This window comes from Panthera pardus, unplaced genomic scaffold (genome assembly GCF_024362965.1).
Source record: "Panthera pardus isolate Hobbes unplaced genomic scaffold, ASM2436296v1 HiC_scaffold_25, whole genome shotgun sequence".
Lineage (NCBI taxonomy): Eukaryota > Metazoa > Chordata > Mammalia > Carnivora > Felidae > Panthera > Panthera pardus.
In genome coordinates, this window is record NW_026526821.1 from 22174066 (window position 1) to 22198141 (window position 24076).

At 57.9% G+C, this 24076-nt stretch overlaps 1 protein-coding gene across 4 annotated transcripts in view; it reads right to left on the reverse strand.

The window, feature by feature from the left end:
• Positions 1 to 731: 731 nt before the first annotated feature.
• Positions 732 to 24076, reverse strand: part of SRC (SRC proto-oncogene, non-receptor tyrosine kinase) — a 60546-nt gene continuing 37201 nt past the window's right edge. For 2 of the 4 annotated variants that reach the window (XM_053890267.1, XM_019458540.2), the window contains exons 3-16: positions 21987 to 22183; positions 20889 to 21146; positions 19063 to 19162; positions 18079 to 18096; positions 12504 to 12536; positions 11550 to 11648; positions 11277 to 11380; positions 9286 to 9435; positions 7674 to 7829; positions 6054 to 6233; positions 4387 to 4463; positions 3510 to 3663; positions 3286 to 3417; positions 732 to 2992 (exon numbers count right to left, since the gene is read on the reverse strand). In XM_053890267.1, the coding sequence (XP_053746242.1) occupies positions 2784 to 2992; positions 3286 to 3417; positions 3510 to 3663; positions 4387 to 4463; positions 6054 to 6233; positions 7674 to 7829; positions 9286 to 9435; positions 11277 to 11380; positions 11550 to 11648; positions 12504 to 12536; positions 18079 to 18096; positions 19063 to 19162; positions 20889 to 21138 (1662 nt within the window). In that variant the 5' untranslated portion in view covers positions 21139 to 21146; positions 21987 to 22183 and the 3' untranslated portion in view covers positions 732 to 2783. The remainder of the gene's footprint in view (positions 2993 to 3285; positions 3418 to 3509; positions 3664 to 4386; positions 4464 to 6053; positions 6234 to 7673; positions 7830 to 9285; positions 9436 to 11276; positions 11381 to 11549; positions 11649 to 12503; positions 12537 to 18078; positions 18097 to 19062; positions 19163 to 20888; positions 21147 to 21986; positions 22184 to 24076) is intronic. The other 2 variants (XM_019458542.2, XM_019458543.2) reach the window with 2 other exon arrangements.

Below are 24076 nucleotides of genomic sequence, written 5' to 3' on the forward strand. Positions count from 1 at the left end.
CTGCTCCTGTGTGTGCATCTCTGCGTGTCCATTCTGACTTGGATACTATGGTTTTTGGCTTGTGGAAATACTACTGCAGAGAGAAATGTCCTAATCTTGAAATTTGTTTTTAATTAGACTATTATGACGGCCAGAGGTGACACACAGATGCACGTGCCATGTGATGTAAAATAAATTTCTTCGTAAAGACTGTTGCAAATGAACTGCCCGGTTGTGTCCCTTTAGTGGTGGGGGAAAAGGGAGGAGAGGAAAGGTCTTTGGATTTTTCCCTAGAGTGCCCAGGACTTTTGTGGATAGAGCCCCAGCCCAGCCCAGCGCTCCTGGGAAACAACACAGCATACACACGGCCACATCGCCCCTTAAGCACATTTGCAACCCCACCCAGGCCCAACAGCCCCACCTGGCCCCCAGACTGTCCACTGCCACCATCCCCCTGGGGCATCTGCGTCCTGAACTGCTCACACTTTGGGAGTCCTGGCTTCCCCCGGTGCATCTCAGACACAAGCGAAACTCCTGCCAGATGTGCCCACTCCCCAAACAGAGGTGCTGGCGCACACACGGCCACATGCCCAAGTGGCTGTCTCCAATCTGATCATGTCTCCCCCTGGCCTGAAGCCTGCTGGCCACCAGTGCGGCCCGAATAAAGGCCCCTCTGACTACAGTCTGTCCTCACAGTTCACCCCTCTCATTCTCCAGCACACAGTGGATGCCCAGTAAACCACAGGCCACACTTTGAGGTCTGTTCGTGTTTAATCAGACAATATGCAAAGTATTTACAACCAATTCTGGATCCCCCCTCCCCCCAAGCCTGGGCCGTGGAATTCGGGACCCCCAGGCCCTGCCCAGAGCCGGGGGTCCCCTAGGCCTCTGCATAGTCATCTGAAATCTACAAAACACTGTTTATTTAAAAAAAAAAAAAAAAAAAAGAACAGTATTAGGACACCTTATACAAAGGGCCCCAGGCAGCCGTAAGGGGACTTGAGAGTGCGCCGGGGTAAGCAAGCCCAGATTTGACCGGGACGGACGGCAGACTTGCGTAATAAACATGTATGAAAGGAAAAGTTGAAATTTCATAGGCAGGCACCGCTTGGCCTCCTTTCCCGCTGGCAGGGCCCGGCTGGCTCGAGAGCCCCTGGCAGCGGGAATGTTATTGCTGTGATGGGGGGCTGTGAGTGAAATGTACAACATGTCTGGGCAACAGAGCGGGGGAGCATTTTTACATGTTAAATATGGACACACACGTGCACACACATAACACACATACACACACACATTGGGGCCCTGGCAAGATGCCCACAAACTGTCGGCCACCCCTTTTAAGATGGGGTACCTGAGGCCCAGGGAGGAGTCGCCACATACCCTAAGGCCAAACATTAGAGCGAGGGCCAGAGTCTCCCGACGCCCCAGGCTGGGCTCACCAAGGTTACGCCAGGCCACAGGGTCTGGAGCAGAGAAGTCGCAGAGGCCACGGCCACACGTGGAGGCAGACGCTGCAGCCCAGACAGGAAGGAGGGGGCCACCCGAGGTCACAAAGCCAGGCCTGGTGCATGGCAGTGGACACTTGAACTCGACACCCACCACCCCCAGCATAGGAGCTCCTCTCCTACTCATGGGTTAAGGGGTGCTAACTGGGGGAGGGGAGCAGGGGCCAGGCATTGAAATGACACAGGACAAATGGGGGAAGGAGAACCTGGGGTTCCCTCCTGAGGCCAGGACCACCCAACCACGTGGATCTTGTACTTCGGTTTGATTGCCTCCGGAGCCTGGGAGCTCACTCTCTTTCATGGCTGGCTAGCTCCAAGGATGAAAAAAACACTCCCACTCTGATCGACATCTACTCCCCGACACTGGCATGGTCACCCCTCATTCAGCTGCGCCCTACGCCCGTCTCCACTCCCTCCCTCCACAACAGTCCCGCCAGTCAGGCAGCGGCAGCAAGGCTCTGTTATCTCTAACTCAGCCTCAGGCCCCTGGTCCCCTGGGCTGCCCCAGTCTGTCCATGGTGCCTCCAAGGACAATCTTGTTGGTTCCTGAGGAAGACAGAGGGAGCACCGGGTTCCAAACCCACCTCAACCCTGAACTGTTCTGTGGTCGTGGGCAAGTCACATCCCCTCTCTGGACTGTTTCCCCACGGGTGCTACGAGGGCATGGAACTGGTGATCTCGAAGGGTCCCTTGGGTCTAAGAACAGGATTGGAGGGGGGTGCCCACCCCACCCACCATCATCAAGTCAAGCTCAGCCTCAGCTGCCCAGCCTGGGAGCCACGGCAGAGGGGTCTGGACCCAGCAGCTTCCACCAACAGGTGTTTCAGAAATGGACGGCAAAGGGCAGGGTGGCGGGCAGGCCGAGGGCCAGGCGCCCATCACTCCTCTTTGGAAAGGCTCTTCGGCCAGCTCTGGAGGCAGACGTGGGGCGACGTGGAAGTGTTAAGGAGTCAACGTGAGGAGCAGACTGAGGCTGACAAAGGGTGCCCTCAGCCCATCCTTCTTCCCGGTTCCTCCTGCTGAGACACACAGAGCTCCAGGAGGGAAGGCAGGGAGGACGCATATGGCTGGAGCAGGTGCCGGGACGCAGTCACTGTGCCAGCCTTAAACCCTGTCCTCAAGGCTGCCCCAGGCCCCAAGCCCTTCCATGCCACAAAAGAGGGAGGGGCCTCATCACTGGCAATTCAGCCCCACAGAGGGGATCGATGCGGGCAGGCAGAGGGAGGCAAGACCCTCCATCAGGGGCCACCCAGCCCAGGATCCAAGCCAAGAGGCCAGTCTGGCCCTGTAGTGTGCTCCCTATAGGTTCTCTCCAGGCTGGTACTGGGGCTCGGTGGACGTGAAGTAGTCCTCTAGGAAGGCCTGAAGGTACTCGAAGGTGGGCCGCTCTTCCGGTTCCTTCCGCCAGCACTGGCACATGAGGTCATGCAGGGACTCGGGACACTCAGGCGGGCAGGGCATCCGGTAGCCCCGCTCCACCTGGTCCAGCACCTCACGGTTGACCATCCCTGTGGGTAGAAGGAGGTATGAGGAGGCTGGCTCAGGTGAGGAAAGTGAGGCGGGGGGAAGATGTGAGGAGGACAACCGAGAGTGCCTCCAGGCTAGGACAGAGCGGGTGTGACCGTGGGTAAGTCGCCTCCCAGGGGCTGAGAGCCCTGACCAGAGAGATTCTAAGATCAATGCTCAACCTCTTCGTTCTACAGATGAGGAAACTGAGGCCTGGGAAGGGGTATGGCTTGCCCCAGGTCACCAGGGCAGAGGGGTTCAGGGAACAAAGATGGGCCACGAGGAGCCCTCTTACCAGGGTAGGGCACCCGTCCCTTTGTTGTGAGCTCCGTCAGCAGGATCCCAAAGGACCACACATCTGACTTGATGGTGAACCGGCCGTACAGGGCCGCTTCTGGAGCCGTCCACTTGATGGGGAATTTGGCACCTGCGGGAGGGAGAAAGTTCAGGGGAGGCTCAGCAGAACGTCATGACGGCGCCTGCAGAGGGCCCTCTGGCACCGACCCAGGCCCTGCCCACCTTGCCGGGCGGTGTATTCATTGTCTTCGATGAGCCGAGCCAGCCCGAAGTCGGCCACTTTGCACACGAGGTTCTCTCCAACCAGAATGTTGGCAGCACGGAGGTCCCGGTGCACGTAGTTCATCCGCTCCACGTAGGCCATGCCCGAGGCGATCTGCAGGCAGAACCCAGGGGACCCGGCTCAGGCTCAGGGACCACCCCGTGCCCCCTTCCAGGTCACGAGTACATGCCCAGGGTGGGGAGCCAAATGCCCTGCCCTTGCCAGCCCTCAGGCAAGCGAAGTCAGCTTACAACAAACACCGTTGGCACAAAAGCAGGACCAGAGTTCAGCGGGAAGAGGGAACGCGGGACAAAGGGCGAGGGCAAAGGCGAAGCACAAGACAAGATACTGCCCAGGAAGCAGGGTGACGATGAAGAGGCAGGCCCCAGGTGCCCCACAGATACAGATGAGTGCCAGGTCCTGCCTGCTGTGCCGAGTCCCCTCCGAACCTCAGTTTTCTCATGTGTCAAATGGAATAAGGGCCATCCCTACCTCCCCTGATTGTGATAAGGATTAATAAGGAAATGATTGTTGAGCACCACCTACAGCAAGCAAGTACCAATGCAGGTTTGTTGAGTGACTGAACAACCTTTACAGAGAAGAAAACTGAGGTGTGAGGCCCCACAGGCATCACTGACTCCTGACGCCCAGCTAAGGGTTCTTTCAAGCTCTGCCCAGAACCACCACTCACAGCACGTATAGGTGGTCCCCGTAGTAAATGTGGTGAGATCAGAGAGTGTGGGCGGCAGTCAAGGCAGGCTGCCTGGAGGGGGCTGAGCTAGGTGGGTCTGAGTGCTCTAGGGCCAAGGCCGTGGGAGGTGGGCGGGGCTGACTCACCTGAGCAGCCATGTCCACCAGCTGTGGCAGCCGCAGGTACTTGCCTGTCTCCCCCTTGAGAAAGTCCAGCAAACTCCCTGGACAGAGAGAAAGCAGCCCTGTCTTCCCTGAGCCAGGAAGCAGAGATCCCCACACATCCTGCCCACCTGGGCCGGCCAGCCCTGCTTCAAGCGGCACAGCAGATTTCACGCGAACCCATCTCGGAACAAAGCCTCACTCAGCATCTGTCACTCAGAAGGCAAAGCAGGACGGGAAACAGCCAAATGTCCACCTCCAGGAGAACAGAAGCCGTGGCCCATCCCCGTACCGCACTACCACTACCCGGCAATAAAAAAAGGAACGAACTACTGACACAGGTGATAAGGGCGACGCTTGGATGTAGAAGATGAAATATGTGAACCTCTAGAATAAACAGAGCTATGGTGACAGAAGGCATATCAGTTATTGCCTGGGTTTAGGGCTGGAGGGTACCGTCTGCAAAGGAAAATAAGGGAGCTTTCCGGGGTGACGGAGATCTCCTGCATCTTGAGTGTGGTAAGGGGTACACCGTGTCCATTTGTTAAAACTCACAGAACTGGACACTTAGCATGGTGTATGTTATCGTTTGTAAATTATACCTCCCAAAAGCGGAATTTTGAAACATTTAATTAATTTAAAAATTAGGTAAAGGCCAAGCCAGGGGCTTGACCTAGAAGTGACTCAGCTTGGAGGGTTGGGGGACTTTTCTTTCAGCCACATAATGGCAAATGGCTTTAGAAAACCAGCAAACTGGGGAGCCAAGATGCATTGTGGGAAATTATTAAAAACAAAATGAGAAAGGCCACCTTTGGTTTGACTTTCCATTGACACGACAAGTTGGTTCTATGCCATTCCACCTTTCAAAATGTACACTCTAGGGACGCCTGGGTGGCTCAGTCGGTTAAGCGATTGACTTCGGCTCAGGTCACTATCTCACGGTCATGGGTTCGAGCCCCGCGTCAGGCTCTGTGCTGACAGCTAGGAGCCTCGAGCCTGTTTTGGATTCTGTCTCCCTCTCTCTCTGCCCCTCCCCCGCTCACACTCTGTCTCTCTCAAAAAATAAACGTTAAAAAAAAATTATTTAAATAAAAATAAAATGTACACTCTAGGGGTCGCATGGGGGGCTCAGTCAGCTGAGCATCAGACTCTTGACTTCAGCTCAGGTCATGATCCCAGGGTCGTGGGATCGAGCTCCATGCTGAGCATGGAGCCTAAGATATTCTTTCTCTCTCTCTCTCTCTCTCTCTCTCTCTCTCTCCCCCTCTGCCTCTTTCCCCAGCTCACACTCTCTCTAAAAAACAAAAAAATAAGGGGTGCCTGGGTGGCTCAGTCGGTTGAGCACCCAACTTCGGCTCAGGTCGTGATCTCACAGTTCGTGCGTTTGAGCCCTGCGTCAGGCTCTGTGCTGACAGCTCGGAGCCTGGAGCCTGCTTCGGATTCTGTGTCTCCCTCTCACTCTGCCCTTTCCCTGCTCAAGCGCTCGCTCTCTCTCTCAAAAATAAATACACATTAAAAAAAATTAAAAAATAATAATAAAATAAAATAAAATAATAAAATGTACACACTACATCTGGGGGGAAGTGAAGTGTGTCCCCTCCTGCCTAGCAAGGGACTGTCACACATCTCTGTGCCGGTCGCTCAGGCCTCACCCTTGCTCATGTACTCCGTGACAATGTAGATGGGCTCCTCAGACACCACGGCATACAGCTGCACCAATTTCTCGTGCCTTAGTTTCTTCATGACCTGGGCCTCCTGCAGAAAGGCCTCTGGAGACATTGTGCCTGGCTTCAGGGTTTTGATGGCCACCCTGGTGGTTCCGTTCCAGGTCCCTGTATGGGTAGGGGTAAAGGCTGCCTCAGTGAAGGCCCCCCCCCTATTCCTGTACCACTGGGACCCAGGATCTGCCTGCCCGGGTACCAGTTTCAGCTCTGGCCTCCCCAGCCACGTGACAAGCCCCGCCAAGGTCCAGCCCCTTTCTGAGCCTCAGTGTCCCCACCTATAGAATTAAATGAGATCTGAGGCACTGGGCCAAGCCCACTATGAGGGCTCATTTAGCCGCAGCTGTCATTTTATTATTGTCTGGTTTTCAAACTGGGAGGCCTTGGGGAAGCTGTACTCTAGACCAGTGTGTTTAATCCGAGTTCTTGTCCCAGCTGGACCCAAGGGCCTTTGCTGAGTAGCCCTAGGTCCATTCCTCCCAGTCCCTGGGCCCCCATCTGAGGGCTGGGGCCCAGGCCTGTTCCCGAGGCCCTCGCGGCACAGGTCTGGGGACCTGTACCTGGCACTCCATGAGTCTACCCGGGGCAGCCGCTGCTCGTTACCACACACCCAAGCCAGGAATGAGTTCTGCAGCCACCAGAGCAGCTGATGCCAGGGATTTCTCCAGGCTTTGCTTGTGTGTTCCTTTTGTGGCTGTGCTTAGGAACTGGCTTCTCATCCCTCGCCCCTGTCCCCAGCCCAACACCTTTCCTGACTTGGCCTGACCTCCAGCCTCCAGGCCTTGGTGCCTGCAGGGCCTTCCACCCAGGAAGCCTCTCTGCTCTCCCCTGAAGGGAGGAGAGTGGAGACGGTGATGCCAGGTGAACACTCGGCTTACACGACGGCACGCGGCGAGTCCCCTGCAGAAGCCACCAGCTCACAACTGTCATGCCTGCCTCACGCCAACCGCCCTGATTCCTCCGCGTCAGCAGAAGGCGGCCTGGGTTTTTTTCAGGGCTGCTCGGTGTTTGTTTTCAAGGACAGTTTTGCCTTTACTCCAGGGTCAGACGGGAGACTGTTAACAGGCCCAGAACATGCCAGACTGCACTGCCAAGCACCCCCTGTGCGAGTTGAGGCTTCTCTTCCCACGGTGAAGCGCTAATGCGTGGATGCATGCCGGGCCAGCGGTCTCTCACACCCCACAGGTGGTTCCTATCTTCCCCACCCTCCTTGCACCCCGAGGAAGACCGAGGCTCCGAGCCGAGCCACCTGTCCCAGACTGCGCGGTGGGTCTTCGGGGAATCAGGATGCCCAGCCCTGAGCAGCCCTTGGCCAAATGACGCCAGGGTCCTTAGAGGTGTGTGGTGGTGAGGGGGGCTCCACACTGAAAACAGAGCCCACTGTTCAGCAGAGGTGACCGTGACTTGCGGAGGTAAAGGGTGTGGGAGGGGGAGGGCAATGGGGCCTGGAGATGTCCCAGGGGATGGGCATCTGCCCGGCTCTCGAGTGCAGACACCAAAGCCCCACAAGGGACGGTGATCCCCTCTGAGGGGGCGGGGGCGAGGCCTTACCCATCCACACCTCTCCGAAACAGCCCTGGCCCAGCTTGACCTCCAGCCGCAGGGACTCCCGGGGGATCTCCCAGGCGTCTTTGGCCAGGCCCTGAGTCTGTGGCTTGGACGTGGGGCACACGGTGGTGAGGCGGTGGCAGAGGCCGTCGGCATGTTCTGAGGACAGAGGCAGGGAGGGAGGGTTCAGCAGGGTGTCTGCCCTGGGGCCTCCCTGTCCCACGGTGTGTGTGTGTGTACACATACACGTGGCATGCACAAGGGACACACAGGATGCCCTCGAGGCCAGGCATCCACACCTGTGCGTTACACACCCTCATCCCCCACACAGGCCCACACTGACTCGCGCATCTGCTCGCTGAGTTATTCATTCATACGTTCATCAGACCTGAAAGGGCAGCCACCCAGGTGAGTCCCAAGGATGCAGTGCGGGACAAGTCCAGTGGAATCCTGCCCTCAGGGAGCTCACAGAGCAGGGGGAGCCCAACTTCCCCTAATCACCTCCCAGGACCACCTCCCAGGACCAGCATGACCGAGGAGAGCAGTGTGTGCAACAGCAGGTGGGTTGGGTGGAGTCTTGGAAGGCTTCTCAGAGGAAGTGGTGCCTGAGTTTCGATCTGCAGGGGAGTGAGTGGTGGACTGAGACCACTTTGCAGGGGCAAAAGGCCCTGAGAGAGGAACAAGCCTCTGGGTTGTAGGAACTGAAAGGAGGCCAGAGGGGCTGCAGGGGAATGAACGGGGAAAGGGGGCCCCGGGTAAGGCAGGGAGGCCGGCAAGGTTTACAGCAGCCAAGGCCTTGGAGGCCACTTGGGGATCTTTATCCTGAGATTCCAAGGTAATCTCTGGAGGGTTCTAATGTGGGGGAGCAGTGTTCAGAATGAACCCTACGATGGTGGCCAAGGGGACAGAGGGGTGGCAGATGGTAGAGGGTGTCGGGGGGCCCAGCTGACAGAGAAGGAGGTGGCACAGGATGGGGAGTTGCTGGCACTCTCACGATGGGCCGCACCTGCACACAGACGCCACGGCCACAGCCACATGCACACAGGCACCCACAGAGACCCGCCCACACAAGTACACACAGACCCCATTGCCCCGGGGGAAGCCCTGAAGCGTCCGGATAATGCACACACGCCCACACCCACAACCTGAGCCCCGGTGTGTACCGGGAGCCCTCGCTCCCTCCGCCTGCCCTGCCGCTCTCTCTCCCTCTGCTGCAGTCGGTCTAGCCGCCCCCTCCTCTCCCAGTAACCGGTTCAGACCGGTCCTAGGGCTGCAGAAACAAACGACACCGGCCTAAGCCCCCTCCCTTCCCTGCTCCCCTCCAGGCAGTCCTCCTCCCCAGCCAGCTGCAGAGAAGGAGAAAGAAGAGGGTGGGCATGGTGGGGGGAGGGGATGGGGAGGAAAGAGGAGGAAAAAGAGGGGGAGGGAGAGGGGAGGGGGAAGGGAGAGAGAAGAAAGGAAGGAGGGGCAGGAGGAAGAAGGAGGGAGGGGAGCAAGACCCCACACTCTCAGGATAACAGAAGCCCCAGCCCTTGTTGGCCCCAAAGCCCCCTCCAAAGGGTCCCCGGAGGAGGGCTGAGCCCCAGGCCCAGCGCCCACTCTGCCCCGCCCTCACTGGAGTAGTAGGCCACCAGCTGCTGCAGACTGTTGAACTGGGTGCGGGAGGTGATGTAGAAGCCACCGCTGTCCAGCTTGCGGATCTTGTAATGCTTCACATTGAGGCCCTTGGCGTTGTCGAAATCGGACACGGAGAGGCAGTAGGCGCCTGCAAGGCAGGGTCAGAGAGGAGCCGTGACCCCCTCGCCCAGCACACCCCGCCCCCAGGCCACAGCACTAAGTGCAGTTCTGTGCCCGCCCAGCACAGGTAGACAGGGAGGCCAGAGGCGCAGGCGCAGCCCCAGCCCGGGGCACAGACAGGTCCAGTCCGCCCTGTCTCTGAGCACCCAGCCCTCAGGCAGCCACCAAGGCAGGGCCAAGTGAGCAAAGGAACACCTGATCAGAGAACCTCCCCAGGCACCTCAGCCGGGTGCTGAGGTGCCTGCAAGATCTCCCAGGCCTGAGTGTATATCCCAACTGTGTGACCTGGACAAGTAAGTCGCTTGGGCCAGTCTCTGGGCCTCAGTTTCGTCCTCTGCACAATGGGGCTACTCGCAGAGATGCTGGGAAGATTGGAGACCACATATAAGAGGGCCCGGCACATAGTAGGTGCTCAGCAAATGTTTGCTAGGAGCCAGGAATGGTCTCGTGGCTGTGTGTCCCTGGCTTAACTGCTTCCTCTCTCACAAGGGCACTCTCTATGTGGGGCACTCCCCACACCTTCCTGAAGACTCCATCAGGCAGGAGCGGGTGGCTGGCTAAGGTTGCAGCAGTCATGGGCAGGAGGCCATGTGCTGGGTGTGGCCTACAGGCTGACAAGGCAAAGATGGGCCAGCCCTGGTGGCCTCCTCCCTGCCTCTCTTAAGCCTGGAAAAGTTTTTGGCTGGAAACTTTCCTCCTGCCTAGCAGGCCTGGCTAGGAGCCTTTGTTAACCTGAGCCCAAGAGAGGCCTGGGGTAAAGGCTCCAACAGCCAGAGAAAGCCCTTTTCAGAAGGTAGGAGCCATCATGCTAGAACCCCAGCCCCCACAGCCCATGGGCTCTCTGGATAGTCCTCAGGTGGGGGTTACAATCTCCAGTGTCAAGAAGGGGAAAAGGAGACCCAGAGAGGGAAAGCAGCTGGCCTCAGGTCACCCAGCAAGTCAGGCACAGAGGACTGTAACCAGGTCTCTAAAGCCTGCAATAGGCAACCATGACTAACAGATGGCCCAGGCCACATACACATGGATGCCAGCGGCCTGAGTCTGAAGCCAGCCCTGACCACATGTGCGCACATGCAGGCATGCCCATGCCAGGTGGCCTCCTGCTCACACAGGGACACACGGCCCAGGCCCCCCAGGCACAAAGACAATCCTACAACTACCCACTCCCACCCAGGAGGACCCAGACAATTGCACCCCCACATGCACACACATGCCTGGACCCACGCATGGCGTGCCCGGCCACACAACTGCTCATAAATGCACACACACGACACGGATGCTCTGCTTCCCATCTCTCGCTGAGCCCCAGGCCCACGGGACGTGGCCCAGCTTCGTTTCCATGGTGATGGGTTGCCTGCCACCCACTGGCAGAGGGGCTAGAGAGAAAAGGGGTGATCTGTGTTCTCTGGCTGGGGGAGGGACAGAAGAGGCCCAGGGGCCTGGACTGCTGGGGAAGGGCATCTCTAGAAGCCCCTGGAGATGGAGAAGACGGGCCTACTTCATTAGCACCCACCCTGGGAACAAGTCTTTTACTGTGTGACCCTCGGGCCTCCTGACAGCCTGTGCCCATACCTCATCCGAGGAACCTGAGGCCAGAGAGGCTAGATGAAATCTTCTGCTGCACCTCTGGCCACCCCAGATAACTCAGCTGTCCTCAGATGTACCTCCCTGCCTTTGATCTTACCGCTTCCTCCACCTGGAGGGCCCTTCCCACCTGACACCGGGTACCAAACTCCTATTCGCTCTACGATACGCAGCTCAAACAACGCACAAAAGACAGTTCCCATCGGCCAGCGGGAGTGGTCTTACCTTTCGTGGTCTCGCTTTCTCGCACTAGGAAGGTCCCTCTTGGGTTTTCCGCATTGAGCAGTAACCTCTCTGACTCCCGTCTGGTGATCTTGCCAAAGTACCACCTGGGACAGGAGGAAGGAGGGTGGGGTCAGTGAGCCAGGCTTCCGGCCACCCACAGTGCCTCTCTCTAGGATGCGGCCGGGGCCGTTGGCAGCCAGACCACCCACTCCAGCCCAGGAGAGAAGCTCCCAACCAGCTCCTGGCAGGCAGGAGGCCAGAGTCCATACTCACTCTTCGGCCTGGATAGAGTCAGAGGGCGCCACATAGTTGCTGGGGATGTAGCCCGTCTGTCCTGTGCTGAGTGAGTGGGCCAGCCACCAGTCACCCTCTCTAAGGAGGGGGAGAGGGAAGGAGCAAAAGAGAAGGAGCCATCAGTGGTGGGCCCCGAGGCAGCAGTCTTCACAGGTGCTGTGCTGGGGTCCCCAAGGCCAAGTGAGGCACCGGCAGCCATGGGACCAGCCTGAGTTTCCGTGCTGCCAGGCCAAGCCGGCCTGGACTTCTCTCTCCCCGGCCCAGATGCCTCTTGGCCCAAGCTGACTCAGACGCACTTTGTCCAGGACTGTGACAGGACTGACCTTGGTCAGCCTGAGGCCCAAATTCACAGGGGCAGAGTCCTGGAATAGGGAGTAATCGGCTTCCCTTCATAGAGACAAAGCCATCTCAAGATGCCAAGAGCTGTCTTGGGAACGAGGGAGGGAGCTCCCTGTCTCTGGGGAGCAAGCAAGTTGTATCAGGAGACATGATTCCTGCCTAAGATAGATGTCAGGTCAGATCATCAAAGCCATCCCAAAGCCCTGAGATTTGGAAGCTGGTGAGGCCAGGCTGGAGGTAGGGGGTGGCCCCCTTTGGGGGCTTGGTGACCATCCAGGCACTAACCCTGCAAACTAGAGCAATGCTTGCCTTTGTCACATATCACCGGTCATACCTAAGGGGCTCCTTGGCTGAAAACTACGGGTTTCCTCCTGTAGCCTACCCACATATGGGGGAAACTGAGGCCAGAGGGAGCTGGGACTTGCCCAGAGTCACACAGAATCATGTCAGAGGGGCTGAGGCGGCAGAGCCCCAATGCCCAGGGCACTTCTACACTAACTGCCCCGTGAGGAGGAGATGGGGACGGGGACAGAGGAGCTCCCTGCATGGTCGGGTCCCCTGGGCCTGGGTGGGAGTGGGGAGGGGGCGAAGTACCTTTGCAGCCATCTGAATGTGAACCAGGTCTGGCTGGAGCGGGGGTCCAGAGACACAGAGAAGAGAGGAGAAAGCGAGAGCTCAACAGGAAAGAAGAGGCAGAGATGGGGGTGGTGAGAGAGAGAGGCAGAAAGAGCGAGGAAGAGAGCAGGACAGCAGGCGGTGCGGGGGACCAGGGACAAGGCGGGGCAGCCACAGAGGCCTCACATCCAAAGCAACCAAAGGAGATGGGGAGGGGTCCAGGGGGAGTGAGGGGAGGCCAATGGGAAAGGCTGCCTGAGAAATAGGGTCCAGCCCCCTTCCATTCCCACCGTGCAGATGGAAAGACAGGCCAGAGAAGCGAAGGCCTCTGCTCAGGGTCACACAGCCAGGCCCAGGCTCCTGACTCCCAGACCAGAAGGAATCTTCCCCTACAGGGTATGGTGGGGCTCGAGACCTTGCTGAGCTTCTCTCTCCAAGGCTGCCTTTGGACCTCCCCATGACCATGACCCTTAGAAGACACACAGCAAGCAGGATGGGCTCCCCCTTCCTCATTGCCAGGGCCCAGAGAAAAAAGCCTTGCCCACAGTTACACAGTATGGACTTGAACCCAGATCGCTGGCTCCTGCTGCTTCTGAGCTGCCTCTGACCCATATTTTTCAGCCCACTTTGAAGATAGAGAAGTTGAGGTAAGGAGAAAGCAGGTTGCGAGAGCTCTCCAAAGACTGGTCAGAATACAGGTGAGCACCCAGACCTGGGGGCTCAGTGGGGTGGGTTGAGGCTGAACCAGAGGGTACAGGGTGCCCTCTGGACAGCAAAGGGAGCATGACTGGGGCTGAGGGCCCACTCAGCCGTGCAACTGCTGCACGAACACTCAGGCAGAGGCACGAGCTCACATGGGGGTCTCTGCTCGAGAGGGAGGGCTCGGGAGTAAGGGGGCAAAGGCAAAACTCAAGGAAGGGCCTTGGAAGCGTAGGGCCACCATCCAACCCCCTGTTGTGCTAACACCCAGGGGTGTCCACATTTGTCTGTCCCATTTGATCCTCAAGGCTCAAAGGCAGGCCTCAGCCCCCAGATGAGGAATCTGTGGCTCAGAGATGTCAAGGGAGCAGCCCAAGGCCACACAGCACCCAGGCTGGAGTAACCTAGCACTTTCTGAGGCATAGAGATGGGCAGAGACTTGCCCAAAGCTACAGAGCAAGAGCTCCAGTCACAAGAAACAGCTGAAATCTTCCAGTCAAAGCCTTCATTTCACCAATGGGAAAATAAGGTACAGAGAGGAGCAGTTATTTGCCAAAAGACACACAGCAAATCGATGGCAGGGCAAGGCTGAGAACCAGGGTCCGCGTGTCCACGGCCAGACACAGAAGGCCCTCCTGGACCCCTCCTGGAGTCCAGAGGCTCAGAGGCCCTCAGGAAAGCCAGGGGAAGACAGAGGAGGAGGCAGCAGGACAGGGGGCAGGGAACTGAGCCAAGGTCTGGGTCAGAGGCTACAAAACGAGACAGATTGACAAAGCCAAATTCTGCAAACTGGCCGGCCTCTAGGGAGCCCCTATCCAGGCACTCAGAGTGGAAGGCTGGCAAGGAGCATGTGCCCAGAGGCCAGCCGAGCAGGGCCCAGAATCAAGCAGGGGGTCAGCCTAGCTGACATTACCCAGCCTTCAGCCAGCAGATCTCCCAGCTCCCTGACATCAGCCCGTATGTGAGTTCGGGGTTTCCAGTCCAGGTTTGGGGTTTCATTTAGTTCACAAGGCAGGGACGAGGGTCACTGCCATCTCACAACAGACCCAAGGCCCAACTCTGACCTGGTCCCAGCTTGAGGGGCGTCTCAGAGCTGGAGCTCCAGAGTCAGACCACTCTGGGCACCATCCAGCTCACCACCTGCAGGCTATGTGACCTTGGCCTTGCCTCAGTTTCCTCATCTGTAGGATGGGGATACTCATGCCTCCACCCAAGGATGTAACATACCAGCACAGGGCCTGGCACACAATAGGGGCTCAATGTGCATGAGCTGTTAGCACCTCGATTTGGCTTAAAAAGGAAAAACAACTAAATCTGCATCTCTATGGTACCCCTCCCCACTATCCAAAATGTTTTTAAAAACCAAAGCAGCTAAATAAATTAATTGAATAAAATGAAAACAAAAACCAAAGGAGCTCAGTCTCAGTCTGCAATAACGATTTGCTGCGTGACTTTGGGCAAGCACCCTACCTTCTCTGGGTCTTAATTTCCTCACATAAGCAAACAAATAAATAAATAAATACATGAAAATTTCCTCATCTATTACAGTCACAGACTCTCCCTTGCAGGCAAAGTGTATAAAGCAGTCAGCAACAAGCCGGGCTTAGGGTCAACGGAGATAATTACTGCGATCATCATCCAGGCCCACCTGAGAAATGTTGATATCAAGCCCCATTTTCCTATGTCAGTGGTCTGGGAGGCTCAAACCTGCCTTGGGTAGCTGCCTGGGTTGGGGGCTGGCCCCACGAAGGTCCCCACAGCTTCTCAGATGGGTCCAGTCAGCAGGGACACCAACCTCCGCCCAGACTTGGAAGTCATCTATCTGGCTGAGTAGATTTACTACATCTAGCACCTTCCCTGGGGGCCTGGTCCTTATCAGATGGATAGGAAGAAGGAAAGGAAGCGAGGGAATTACACACGTTCCCTGCCCCACCCCTCATCTTCCCACATGCGGCCAGAGGAAAAGCACTGAACCAGGAAGGAGTCCTCCAGCTGCAATGTTACATCCCATTCACTAGCTGTGTGACATCAGACAACGTGACCTCGCCTCTCTGAGCCTCAGGATCCTCTTCTTGGGACCCTAAGCCTTGAGCCGGCCAAGCCGGCATGTGATCAGGAGTAAGGCAGCCTCAACCTGGGAAGAATTCTGGTTTGGACACTTATATTTAACTCACTGGGACCATCGAGACTGGTCAGATAGGCACTTTGGGGACTGCAGACAAGCCAGGGCACCCCGAGGCCTGGGCACACGCCCAGTGGGGAGAGGGCAGGGTGAGGCCGGGACAGTTGTATGAGGAGCGCAGGAAGGTGTCCCCTGCCCTGTGGTAGAAAGTGGAACTGGAGTGAGGGCTCCCCCAAAGAAGCTGCTGGAATCTGAGTGGGAGGAAGGGGCAGTTCAGGGGACGACCCAGACTCACACCCAGAAGGGCCCCGACTCCTAGAGACTCAGACACCAGGGCTGAGGGCTTGGGCCAGTCAGACCTCAGACCCCACTGGGCTTCCTCGGACCCAGGGCCACACAGCACACAGGGTTCTGGGCCCCGGGGGCCATGTGGTCTGAAGGTCCAGGAGCAGCATCTCCAGACCCTGCTGCCGTGAGGCCCCCGACCCGGGAAGCCCCGGCCAAACCCTGTCAAGAGCCAGGCTTGCCCTAAAGCTCTCCCCATCCTGACACCCAGCCCAGCAAGTCCCTCATTCTTACAGGCCCAGGGGGGCAGGGCCGGAGGAGTGAACAATCATGGGCACTGAGCGATAACGGGAGAAGGACACGCGAGGTTGTCCCTGGGCGGCTATGAGACCTGAACACCTCCAATTTAGGTGGCCCATCTGTCACCAACCCCCTTATCCCTCCCCTTCCTCTAGTACCACCCCCGACTCCACCGCCACCCCGATTTTTCAGGCAAAGGGGTGGCTGAGCGTCGCATGCGGGAAGGTTTCCTGGTGCCCCGCCTCCAGTCACAGCGCCTCACTGCCATCCAAGGACAGGCCTGGCCCGACACCCCCAAGCCTATGTTGGAAGGCAGGACGAAGGGAGGGGAGGGGCCAGACAAAGGAAAGGGTGAGGGCCGCCCTCTGGCTGGAGGTGAAAGAGGCAGAGCCAAAGTTTCCAGAGCCTTCCTTGCCACCACACCTCGGCTCAAGCTGTGGCCCCAGCCTGAGGTGCCCTTCCCATCACTGGTTGAGATTCTCCCTGGTACTTCAAAGCCACCAACCTGATGCGTCCTCCCCTGCGCGGGCCCATCCCTCCTCCTGGCTCGCCTGCACCCTACTGAGTCCTCTTGCAAGGGCCGTGGGTGGGAGGGCCTGCCCCCCCCACCCCTCTGCCACCCCTCTGCCACCACTAGCTGTGTGACCTGGGGCAACTCACTCCGCCTCTCGGGGCCTCAGGTTCCTCAAGTGCAAAATAAAGCCAAGAAGAGTTTCTACTTCCCAGGGCTGCGGTTGAGGGTGACGTGTAAATAAAACGACGCCACTTAAAGCGCTCCCACGAGACCAGGCTCGCACACAGAGCACGGTGAACCATGGCTGTTTGATTACTGCTGGTTCAGCTTGCTCAGCGACACCAGCAAGGCACCCCCGCCACGCCAAGCAACAGGTGATGTGGGGACCCACGAAGGCGGCAGACCTGCGAGCAGGTCTGGTCTAGGGGAGGCAGAGGCAAACAGCTGGAGCCACACGGGGACTGGGGCGCACTAGGACTCTGACACGCAAGGGGGGGGGAAAGGTTGGGAGAGGCCCCTCCACCCCCAGGGAGAGCGGCGCGAGGAGGGGAGAGTGCCGCTGCCCGAGCTCTGATCCTGGTTTTGCTACCCGGTAGCTGTGTGACCTTGGTCAAGAGCCTTCACGTCTCTGAGCCTCAGTTTCCTCATTTGCAAAAGGGAGACAGCCCCTCCCCCGTCACTACGGCCCCGGCAGGATTGCATGGAGGAGTAAATACAAGGACATGGGTAAGAACGCCTGGCACAGCACCTGGCCCCTCTTTTCCCTCGTGCCTCACAGAGAAGGCAGTCCTGAGCTGGATCTTGAAGGGCAAAGAGGAGTTTGCCAGGCAGAGACGGGAGAAAGGTGTTTCAGGCAGAGGGAACAGCATGCACAAGGGTAGGGAGGCACGAACAGGCACGACACCCCTGGAGATGGTGATGTCCGACCTCCCTAGCCGGGCCTTTGAGGCCGCTCAGGGACCAATTCTACTCTATCTTCCAGCACCTTCTTGCCTTCCCACAGCCCTGAGGGCGTCCAGCCCCGCACCCTCCTGTCAGCCGCCCCTCTGAGAGGGATTGCCTCCCGGCCACTTCCAACTGCTACACAGTATCACTGTTCTTCCTCGGAGGACCTGCCTGAAGCTTCCAGTCCCCATGGTCACCACCAGAGGGGAGCACACTGCAGGGACCAAATGCCTGAGCGTACCCTGGCCCTGCCCTCTGCCTGTCACTTGGCCTGGACTGGAGTTGCGCCCCGTCCGCTGCCCCGCCCCTGGCTCCAGGAAGGCCCCTTCTCCACCCAGGCCTCACCTGGCCGGCACTGGACCCTGCATGCAGCTGGCACTCAGTGTGGGCTGACCGGACAGGATGGAGGGCGGGCAGGTTAGCAAGAAGGTGGGTGGGGAGGAGGCAGGACGGTGAGTGAGAGCGGGATGGTAGGACCCTCCCCAGTCTCGGCCCAGGGTTAAGGTCAGGACCTGGTCACACCGGTTGGGGGTAGGGCATAAGCTGGGAAAGCTGGACGGGGACAGCCAAGGGAGCCAGAGACCACAGGCAGGGACATGCAGAGGAAGCACATGCAGACAGCAGCCCCGCCCCCCTCCACCAGCGAAGCGCCCCCCACCCAGCCCGCCACCTACGAAGTGAGTACACACCTGACGTCCACCTTCCTCCTAAGGGCCAGCGAGAGAGAAGCAGAGAGAGGGAGAGCTGAGGGAGGGCTGGAGGGAGCAAGCATGAGCCAGGAATCGGGGCGGGGGGGGTTCCACTGAGGATGGGGGCACAGCAGGCCCCATCGAGGGCAGGAGTGCAGCAGGTGCTGAGCTCTGCCCCGCCCTTTGTCGGCAGTGCCTGAAGGAGCAACCTCCTGCCCTCCTGGGACGCTCCCCACCCCTCACTCCTGGGCATATGGCCCCAAACCTGCGCCCACCCCCGGTGTACTCCTGACGGGGAAAGGAGAGCAGGAAAGAGGAGAAGAACGCCCCCCACCTCATAGTTACAGCCCCTCCAACCCCTCACTAGTTCATTCCCCACCTGCTCCTGCTCCTGTTCCCCTGCCCACAGGGGCCCCAGAGCCAGCTTGGCCCTAGGATGCCCCCCTCCAAGGCTGGGACCTCTGGAGGTGAACCAGACATCCACACCCCATCCCACCGTCTCATCCCATGCCCAGTCATAACCCTCTCACACTGAGTGTCCGGTACAGGTCCCCTGCCTCTCCCTATTTGGGCCTCTCCCCGTGCAGCTAGACATTCTGGCTCAGCCGGCTGCCCCAGGCCCTCCAGCCCCAGGTCCCTCAAGAGGGCACCTCTGGGGGTCCAGCCTCCAGGTTTAGGCCCTGTTTTCTGCAGTCCTGGGTCGTGCCCTGATCATATGGTCTCTGTGAGGTCTGGGGCGCTGTGCTCTACGGAGTTACTGAGCCCAGATCCCTGCCCTGGGAGCCCTCCCAGAGCCATGACCACCACCTGTCTCCTCTCCCATAGCCCCAGGACGGTTCCCTGGACCTCGGCTGGCCTTGACACTAGCCATGCCTGCTGCCCATCGCACTGCCCCTGGCTCTGAGGCGCTCAGAAGTGGCTCTGGCCCAAGACCAGGTCCCAGGGATAGGGCCCCAAGGGATGATGGGGAAGGGGGTCACTCACGTGTTGTTGACAATCTGGAGCCGCTCCCCTTTCTTGAAGGACAGGTCAGTCTCTGTCCGAGACTCATAGTCATAGAGGGCCACAAAGGTGGTCACTCCACCTGCAGAGAGGGGTGGGACGTGTCAGAACGGCCAGGGCCACAGCCTGAAAGAGGGGTGAACAGGAGGGCCCTGGGCGGGATGGAGGTCGGTTTCCCACAACCATCTGGGCCCAGCCTGGAGACGCGGTCACCTTCAGAGGGGGGTGGGCCTGCAGCGTGTCCACTGCGTGTGTGCGTCTGGGAGCCCCTGCGAGGGCGTGTAGGAGGCACGTGCGTCTCTCCACATATGAATGTGCCCACCGGGCTCTAGGTGATTCTGAGGGCTGGCTTCTGTCCAGTGCCCATCTTCCCTGTAGCCCCAGAGGCCCCCAAAGCAGACATCTTTGTGTTGTTCCCAGAGCCTGGCACACAGTAGGTGCTCAGGAAGCAACCGTGGGTAAATGAACCAGTGAATGAGGGAAACTGCACCCGGCTAGGCTGCTCGGCTTCTCTCTGTGTGACTCTTGGTGCTTCTATGCGTCTGGGGAGATCTCGGCTCCAGGTGGTGTCCCCTCATTAGAGGTCCTCTCTGTCCCCCGTTTGAACCACAACCTTCACCCCGCACATTCCCCCAAGAGCCTGTCTACCCTTTTTGTTCCTTCAGAGAGGCACCACCTTCTAACACCCTACCCAGTTTACATGCCTTGTTCTGTTCTTCTCCTCCATCGGGGTTTGTCTCTTCTACATACCATTGTGTCCCCAGCCCCAGAAGAGCCCAGCACACAGGAGGGACACCAAAAATGAACGGGCCCTTTTGTGGGTCTCACTTGGGCAGGTGTCCACGGCATCCGTGAGTGTCCCTGCGTGTCCTCACTGCGTGTCTGTGCATTTGTGTGTCTGTGAGCCTGTGGGTATCTGTGATGACGCTCCTAGCCCAGCACGTGTGTGTTTCCCGTGTGTGTCTTTGAGGGGCTTCGGACTGCGTGTGTGTGTGTGTGTCTTAATCCGGGATGCTGAGGTTATTTGTGTATGTGTGTTTCCATTTGTGTGCATCTATGTTAGGTGTGTGTCTGCGCACGTCCACGTGTCCCTGCGTGTGTCTTTATGTGCACAGTATCTTCCAGTATGTCTGATGGTGTCTCTAACTCAGCCTGTTTAAGTGTCTGCACAGATATCTTGGAGTGAGTTGCTGGCTGTGTGTGGCTCTGAGTATGTCAAGGTAAGAATGCAAGTATTTATGTGAATGTCTTGTGTGTGTGCGTGCGTGTGTGTGTGTGTGTGTGTGTGTGTGTGTGTGTGTGTGTGTGTGTCTGGGACCATACAGGCATCTCTCTCTTAAGCATCGCTTGCCTGGAGCTGCCATACCCCAAAAAGGCCAGCAGAGGGCGCAGGGGTGCATCTCGGCATTGGGCTGGGCGCCTGAGGACCAGAGCTCCCTTTGTCCCTCCTAACCTGCTCTTGCCCCCTCTGCCACCCAAGACCTCCTGTCCTGACCCATCTCTGGGCCGACCAGAGTCAAAAACAAAGCCTCAGACCTGGTCCCTGTACTGTCCTGGGCAAACAGCCCCCTGGCTCTCTGGCCTCAGTTCCCGCCTACAGTCCCACATCTCTAGACCCCTTTATACTCTGCATTGGATTCACCCTCAAAGGCAATGGGATGTGTACTACACTTTCCGGTTTATAAAGCCCTCCCCAACCACAGCCTCCAGGAAACTCCCTACAGTCCCCAAACCCGAGAAACCCACAGCCTCTGCCCCGACGGTGAGAGGCCCGGCCAGCAGGCACCCACGCTCCCAGGCCCACTGACCTGCCAGTGGCCCTGCCCTCTGCGGGGAGGTGACTGTGTCCGAGGAGTTGAAGCCCCCGAACAGCTTGGGCTCAGCAGCGGCAGAGGGGAAGGCCGTACTGGGGCCTCGGTGGCCATCAGCGGAGGCTGGCTTGCTGGGTGTCTGTGAGGTGGGGAAGGCACCCCCACCACCACCGTGGGTGTTCTCAGCAGGCTCCAGGCTGCGGCGCCGTTGGCTAGCATCCTTGGGCTTGCTCTTGTTGCTGCCCATGGTCCTGGCTGGGGATGAGAAAGCACCCTGGAGGTGAAGGGCTCTGGGGGCAGGCAGGGCTGCTGGGCCTAGGCCCTTTAGACAGCATCTACCCTCACCCATTCTACAGATGAGGAAACTGAGGTCCAAAGAAGGGTACTAGCCTCTTTGGGTAAGTTAGACTTTCAGAGCCTCAGTTTCTAAATCTGTAAAATGGGAATGATGATGAAACCCATAAACAGCTTCCTTGGTATGAGGCCAAGCAGCAAAGAAATGACTTATAATCAGAAGCCCTAACCTCCCCACCTTCCCCTGAGTCAGTTTCTGTCTGTCATGGGCAGGGACAATCTGAGTCATGTCTATATCCGAGGCACACAGCACATAGGAGAGGGCTCACCGAGGGTCTGCTGAGCAAATACATGACTGACTAAAATTGTCTAACAGCAGACGGGAAGGTGCTAAGATATACAACCAAGGCAGAGATATAGCAGGAGGCTGGAAGGAGAGATGTCTGGGAGCTCACCCCAGCCACAGGGCCTTTGCACATGCTGTTTCCTCTGCCTGGATGCTCTTCCCTGACCACTTCACCAGAATAACTCAGGCCTCCTTCAGTCCTCAGCTTAAAAGTCACCCCCCCTTGGGAAGTTTTCTCTAAATCCCTTCTGGCCTAAGTCCTCCTGGCTTTTGTACCTCTCCTTGATAACATGGTATCCAGAAAAAAAAAACAAGCTGAAAACTTCCCAATGATGCCCACAGCCCCGCCACCCTCTTTTGCCTCCTACCTCCCAACACACAGATCCTGGCCGGCCTCAGCTCCCAGTGGGCCTGGTCTTCCCACCCATCGTGGCCACGCCCCCCTCCTCCCTCACCTTGGCAGCCCTGGTGGGTCACCGCCTCACCCGGTGGAAGGCAGGGGCTGTCCCAGAGGATCTGGGAAGCAGCCTGAGGTCTCAGCACGAACACCAGGTGTGGAGTCAGGGGGCTCGGACGAGAGGCTCTGCTCCACTTCTCCCGCTATGTGACCCTAAGCAGCTCACTTCCCCTCTTTGGGCCTCAGCGTCTTCATCTGCAAAACAGGGATAAAGCAGACTTTTCAGGGCTGTTGTGAGGACACGATTAGAAAGAGAAATCACCACGGCTCTGGCTCTTGGGTCACAATTTATCAGGCTCTGACTGAAAGTTCCAACGTTAAGGGCTTCCCAGACCTGAAACAGCCTTTGGCCTTCCCAAAGCATCTTATGAACCCGAGCAGGGCAGGGTTTGGCACGGTGGTTAAGGATGGGCTCTGGAGCCAGACTCCCCAGACTCAGATCCCACCTTTGCCCCTAATCGGCCATGTGACCTCAGGCAAGTGACTTAACCTCTCTGGGCCCTGTTTCTTCATCTGGAAACAATGGGATCATCCAGCGCAACAAGTATGCTCCTGCCGGGGACATAGCAGGTCACCCTGCCACATCAGCTCTTACCGATATCGTGCCATTCTGGACACACCGACAAGGTGGGTTCTGAATATTCTCCAGGGAATGCGGCAGTCCCTGCAATCAGTCCAGAATTTCCTCTGGGAACCCACGGATGGGGAGAAGTGCTCTTGACTGGCCGAGGCCTTAGGCAAGACGGCCCTGAGCAAGCCCAGCTCTGAACGCTCTCCTCCCTGTGTGAACCTCAGCCAGCTCCTGCACCCCTGGGCCTCGGGCTGACTGGCCACACGAGGTGGGCATGGCCTGCCTGCTCCCAGCGGACATCCAGATCAGAGATTGTGAGGCTGGGGAGGCCCTGAGGAGATCTGCTCAATAGCCCAAGGGATCATCACCTGGGCCTCCTGAGGGACAGGCCAACAGGCCTGGGGACAAAGAAGACCAATTTCTATGGCAACCCAGTCCACTTCGGTCACATCAGCACTCATAGAGCTGGTGTCCCGTGGGCCCCACTGACCCAGTTACCCACAGCCCGGGCTTGCTGGAGGCCAGGCCCCGCCCACTGCACTCCCTACCCAATGGCTCCCTGATATAGCGTTCACAGCGCTGACTGAGCAGCAGGGGCTATGCTAGTCTACAGAGGGACACAGAGATGACCTGGCCAGGCCTGTGTCAGAGGACGTTTGTTTGTGGGACTTTCAGGGGAAATAAAAATTATAAAAATATATTTTTTAAATATAATTTTTTTTTTTTAAATAGAGCACTTTCTAGGAGCCTGAACTTTCTTCAGAATGAACTAAACGGTGAAGGGTGAGCCCCCTGTCCCTGGAGGTAATCAAGGACAGGAGAAAGAGTAATTGGTCAATGTGCTGTGGAGAAAGAGGGAGAGCCAGGCCTGGACCAGGGCCAGCACTCTCCTGGCACCAAGAAAATGCACGTGCCCTCTTGGGAGGGTACAAGGAGAAGAAAAGACAGCTCCTGGTCCCAATCTCTTATACTGACCAAGACCACTCCTCCCAGGGCAGGAGAAAAAGTACAAGAGGGCCTTCAAAACCAGCTACGGTGGCCTGGCCTCTGTTTGCAATGTTTGTTGGTTTGTGGAGTTTCTGTTCTATTTGTTTTGTTGGTCTTTGTGGTTAAATCTGATTATACAAGTAACACGTGTTTGTGGACAGGCAGGCGTGTGGAAGTTAAGAGCTAGAGTACTAGAGTGTTTGAATCCCAGCCCTACCATCCCAGCATGGGACCGGGGCCTCAGTTTCCTCCTCTGGCAGTCAGGAAGAAAAACAGTGCCCACATGACAGGGCTCTTGAGAGAATCAGCGAGGAAAGCACACAGCACATGCTCAGGACAGAGCGGCACTTTGCCAGCCTTGCCCCTAGAAGACAATCGCCTGGGCGTGACACTGTGTTTCCTTCAGGCATCATGGGAATGTATGACTGTAAACAAAATTGGGCTCCATCTAGTGCCCTTGTCTAAGCTCCCTGCGGGCAGGACTGGGTCATATCCATCTGCACCTGCCCCGTGGCCAGGACAGACCTGGT